A 5,507-nucleotide genomic window follows, 5' to 3' on the forward strand; every position below is an offset into this window, starting at 1 on the left:
TCCACACGGCCGCCGTGCGTATAGCCATATTGAATCTTATCCACACGGCCGCCGTGCGTATAGTCACTTCCAAATTAAATAGTCTAAAATTAAAATAGTAATACTAATCGACGAGAGAAATTTATTACAACCATTTGAATTTCATCTCTTTCGGCTGACCTTATCTGGTACTTCTTTAGAAACTCCACGTTTCACCCACGCTACACAAGGAACAAAATTCATAATGGTAAAATACTAAAATTGAAGAGGAAGCTAGAAAGGCATGAGATGTGAGGCCATTTTAATTGCTACGCACGCCATCTACCAACCTCTACAATAACTAACGCAAACCATATATACCTTTGGTTATGGCTACTGCTTATAGTTATAATATTATGGTCTACCACTGAGCTCTATAATTAAACATTTTATTTATAGTTTATTTATAGAGCTCAGTGGGTTATACATATGGCCGGAAGCTTCCAGATCTGATACAAATGCATATATATACAATTTTATATTGCGACGGATTATTTGCTAGCTGATCGATTTATACCACATTTATGCTATGATATCTGCAGTAAATAATCACAAATCATACATTTGTAATTATTTAATCCTGATGATATCAGGAGTCTATCAATATATTGATAGACTCCTGATGATATCGGAGGGAACCCCCCCCCCCTTCGCCTTCGATACGTTTCGATACGACACAAAGATGGCGGCGTCCATGAAAGCGTTGCTTTTTAGAAATGTTCTGAGAAAATATAAAACGCTAAACTGTTGTCAATGTAAACAGTTAATACGATTGCTGAATACAAATGTTAAAATTAAGGTTCGTATCTGAGTAGTACTAGTAGTAGCAATAGGCATGCAGGATCGCAACAGACGACCATTAATTCATATGATAGATGAATATGAATCTGAATCTTATATAAGTTATATCATGCATCTAGTATGACTATGACTATGACTATGAGTATGAGTATGACTGAGTATGAGTCTCGTGACTCGTGGAGTCGTGGAGGGTCATAGCGGTACAAAACGACAAAGTTCAAGGTGCAACTACCTTAACACACATTGCCATTGGCAGTGCTACCTAACCTGCTGAGTAACCTGGCCCTAGGCAGCACTGGCAATTTGCGTTACGGTAGTTGCACCTTCTCTATATTTAAACACGTGACATTGTGACTGTCATTGACGCTTCCAGGGTCTATGTCTCCCTAACTAGTTACTTCCCCTACTTAAGATCGGGAATATGATGCCCTATCGGTAAATATTGGTAAATTTTCATGCAAAATATCGGGAATTTCTGTAAATTCTCAGACTGATCATCACATATAGAAGCTGAAAGATCATTAATAGACCATTTACTCCATTTTTTTCCACTGGCCCATCGGGCTTGTTCATTTACCAGTTTCATGGGCCCCATGGAAAATTTACTGGCCTCGGATACCGAGCCGTGGTTAATTTCGCAGACTGTTAAGGGTTAGGGTTAGGGTTAGGGATAGGGTTAGGGAGTAGGTGTAGGCGACTCCCTAGACTCGTTAGTGGAGTAGGCCACAGGCACTTGGAACGTCTCAATAAAAATACAAAAGTCATTTTTAATGGTAAATAAACACGAAATGTATTTACTACCAAAGTCTTAATGTTTCTCGACTCTATTTCACCTATTGTTGCCGATAATTACCCGTAAATGCCGGTCAAATGCTCATCTGCAACACACAAGTACACCGCACGCCTGCCCTGTGCACAAACAACATGAATAAGAGAGCAGGTAGGAAAGCGTGATCCTAAATTCGCTCGACGCTCGCTTCATTTTACACCTTCACAGCACGAATACACATCCAACAGCTTCCATCTTGGTATCTATGTGTAGCTAAATGTTCACTTGTTCGAATTATAACTCTGTCATTTGTTCTTACCTACTCCCGCCAGAGATATCTCGTGAAATCCTGCAGGAAATGTTTTCTCCGTGAAAATGTAAAGAGGACGAGATGTCTGTTTATACACGAGTAATGGGGCGCATTGCATGCCGGGAGGAGCTGCTGCCTGCCTCCAAGCCTCCGTTTCGAGGCCCACCAAGCCAAGCATAATGCGCGCGGGCATGACGTCACACACACGACTACAGTGATCGATCAAAAGTAGCGCCGTTAGGGATTTTCGGATGATACGTCCTCTTTACATTTTCACGGTGAGAACATTTTCTGCAGGATTTCACGAGATATTTCTGGCGGGAGTAGGTAAGAACAAAGGACAGAGTTATAATTCGAACAAGTAAACATTTAGCTACAGATAGATACCAAGATGGAGGCTGTTTGTTGTGTTTCTGTTCTGTAATCGTGTGAAATGAAGCGAACGTCGAGCGAATTTTGCGATCACGCTTTCCTACCTGCTCTCTTATTCATGTTCATGTTGTTTGTGCACAGGACAGGCGTGCGGTGTACTTGTGTGTTGCAGATGAGCATTTGACCGGTATTTACGGGAGAAGCTGGTGGAGAAGGAGGATGCGGAGAGAAGCATGTGCAGAGAAGGAGGAACGGGAGGGTGAGAAGGGAAGCTGGTGGAGGATAGGCGGCAGAAGGCCCGAGAAAGCTGTGGAGAAAGGAGGAAAGGGAGAAGGAGGGGGCAGAAGGTGGTAGAGAAGGAGGAGAAGCGAGAAGCTGGTCGGAGCAAGCGGGAAGCTTACGACCAGCTTCTCCCCTCCTCCTCCACCAGCCTTCTCCCTTCGTCCCCCTCCTCACTCCACCAGCTCCCTTCTCTCCTCCTTTCTCCCCTTCCTCCTTGCTCCACCAGCTCTCCCCCTCCTCGCCAGCCACCAGCTTCTCCCATCCTCCTTCTCACCACCTTCTCTCTTCTCCCCTTTCCTCCTTCTTCCACCAGCTTCTCCCCTCCTCCCAACCTTCTCCCTTCTCCCCCATTCCCCTCCTCCACCAGCCTCCCTTCTCCCCTTCCTCCTCCACCAGCTTCCCCCCTCCTCCTTCTCACCAGCTTCTCCCATCCTTACCTTCTCACCACCTTCTGCTCTTCTCCCCTTTCCTCCTTCTCCACCAGCTTCTCCCCCTCCTCCTCCACCAGCTCCCTTCTCCCCTTCTCGCCTTCTCCCCTCCTCCTCCACCAGCCTCCCTCTCTCCCCTCTTCTGCTCCACCAGCTTCTCCCCCTCCTCCACCACCTTCTCCCTTCTCCCCTCCTCCTTCTCCACCAGCTTCTCCCATCCTCCTTCCTCCCACCACCTTCTTCCTACTCCCCTTCCTCCTTCTCACCATGCTTCTCCATTTCTCCTTCTCCACCACCTTCTCCCTTTGCTCCCCTTTCCCCCTCCCCTTCCCTCCTTCTCCACCAGCTTCTCCCGTTCTCCGCCCTTCGATCCTCAGTTCCTAGCCATATTTGAGTCGGCATACGGTCCGCCGTGCGATATAGCCATACTTGAATCTATCCACACGGCCGCCGTGCGTATAGCCATGATTGAGTCCCGCCACACGCCGCCGTGCCGTATAGCCATAATTTGAATCTTATCCACACGCCGCCCGTTGCGTTAGTCACTTCCAAATTAAATATCGTCTAAATTAAAAATCAGTAATACCTTAATCGACGACGAGAAATTTATTACAACCATTTGAATTTCAGTCTCTTTGCGGCTGACGCTTAATCTGCTCGTACTTCTTTAGAAACTCCATCGTCTTCACCCACGCTACACAAAGCGAACAAAATTCATAATGTGCTAAAAATACTAAAATTGAAGAGCGAAGCTAGAAAGGCATGACGCATGTGAGGCCATTTAAATGGCTACGCCACGCCACTCTACCAACCTCTACAATAACTAACGCAAACCCATATATACTCTTGGTTATGGCTACTGCTTAATGTTATAATCATTATCGGTCTACCACTGAGCTCGTATAATTCAAAACATTTTATTTATAAGTTATTTTATAGCGAGCTCAGTGGTTATACATATGGCCGGAAGCTTCCAATCTGTATACTAAATGCGATATATATACAATTTATATTGCGACGGATTATTTGCTAGCTGATCATTTATTACCACATTTATGCTATGTTATCTGCATGTAAATTATATCACAAATCATACATTTGCTAATTATTAATCCTGATGAGTATCAGGAGCTCTATCAATATATTGATTAGACTTCCTGATGATATGCGAGGGAAGCCCCCCCTTCGCCTATCGATAGCGTTTCGATACGACACAAGATGGCGGGCGTCACATGAAGAACCGTGCTTTGTAGAAAGTTCGTTCTGAAAAATAAAACGCTAAACTGTGTGTCAATATGTAAACATTAATACGCATTGCTTGAAACAATGTAAAATTAAGGTTCGTATCTGAGTTAGCTACTAAGTAGTTATCAATACGCATGCAGCGATCGCCCAACAGACGACATTAATTCATCATGATAGATGAAATATGAATCTGAATCGTAGTTATATCATGCATCTATTGACTCAGACTTGGACTTATGCAGTGATTGAGTGATGACTGAAGTATGAGTCTCGTGCGACTCGTGGGAGTCGGTTGGGGGGTCATAGCGGTACAAAACGACAAAGGTTCACAGGCTGCAACTACCTATACACACCACATTGCCATTGGCAGTCGCTACCTAACCTGTGCAGTAACCTGGCCCTAGCAGCACTGGCAATTTCGCGTTACAGTAGTTGCCACCTTCTCTATATTAAACACGTGACATTGGTGACTGTTATTGAGACCGCTTCCAGGGGTTCTTATGTCCCCTGACGGTACTTGCCGGAACTACTCTCTGTACTATTTATATGCCGGCCGATGTACCTCGCCTACTCCCCTAACGAGTCTAGGGCAGTCACATACGCCTATACTCCCTACCCTCGAACCCGTAGACCACTATCAGATAGTTACCAGGGTACGTTCCGGCAGTACCCAGGGAGACATAGACCCTATCAGCGTCATTGACAGTGATGACTGTCACATGCCTAGCAAATAATAACTAAATATCATCATGTCTTTTGTAGTTTGCCCTGAAATAAATTCAAATTGATAGAGTTCGCTTCAAAGATATTGTCAAGTAATGTATCAATACTCAATAGACCCTTAATTTCAACTACTTGCTATACAAAAACGTAGGTATAGTGTACCTTTGTAGTTTCCAAACACCACCACAGCTATACCAGTGGCATCACAGGTAAAACTAATACTAATAGCACAAGTGATCCAGTCGGTAATAAACCTCTGGCTTGCTCGCATGTAACTGCATGATATGCGCTGTTTATATTAATTACCTCCGCCAAGGAGGTTATGTTTTCGCCCCTGTTAGTTTGTTGGTTTGTCTGCAGCAGGTTATCTCAAAAAGTTTACCCAGAAAACAGGGAATTCTTTTCGGATTGAGAATTTTGTTAGGACAGGTTGGTTTGGGCCAAGAACAAAATAATCGATTTCAGATTTTCCCCGATGGTGGTCATCCGGATCCAGATCTGGATCTAGGAATACGACAATGACATGGGGCATGTATCATCAATTGCATGCCTATAGAAT

At 44.4% G+C, this 5,507-nt stretch overlaps 2 protein-coding genes across 3 annotated transcripts in view; one reads left to right on the top strand and one right to left on the bottom strand.

Annotated features, from left to right (window-relative positions):
* Nucleotides 1–298, bottom strand: part of LOC106813381 (periodic tryptophan protein 1 homolog) — an 11,960-nt gene extending 11,662 nt beyond the window's left edge. Inside the window, exon 1 of one of the 2 annotated variants that reach the window (XM_014817518.1) lies at nucleotides 160–298. In XM_014817518.1, coding sequence (XP_014673004.1) covers nucleotides 160–222 — 63 coding nt within the window. In that variant the 5' untranslated portion in view covers nucleotides 223–298. Of the gene's footprint in view, nucleotides 1–131 lie in introns of both variants that reach the window. The other variant, XM_014817523.1, reaches the window with a different exon arrangement.
* Nucleotides 299–699: 401 nt separating this feature from the next.
* The window catches only part of LOC106813394 (39S ribosomal protein L46, mitochondrial-like), a 14,192-nt gene continuing 9,384 nt past the window's right edge, over nucleotides 700–5,507 (top strand). The window contains exon 1 of the mRNA XM_014817531.1: nucleotides 700–817. Within this exon, the coding sequence (XP_014673017.1) occupies nucleotides 701–817 (117 nt within the window). The 5' untranslated portion in view covers nucleotide 700. The remainder of the gene's footprint in view (nucleotides 818–5,507) is intronic.

The sequence above is a fragment of the Priapulus caudatus genome, unplaced genomic scaffold (assembly GCF_000485595.1).
Source record: "Priapulus caudatus unplaced genomic scaffold, Priapulus_caudatus-5.0.1 Scaffold23, whole genome shotgun sequence".
Taxonomy (NCBI): domain Eukaryota; kingdom Metazoa; phylum Priapulida; class Priapulimorpha; order Priapulimorphida; family Priapulidae; genus Priapulus; species Priapulus caudatus.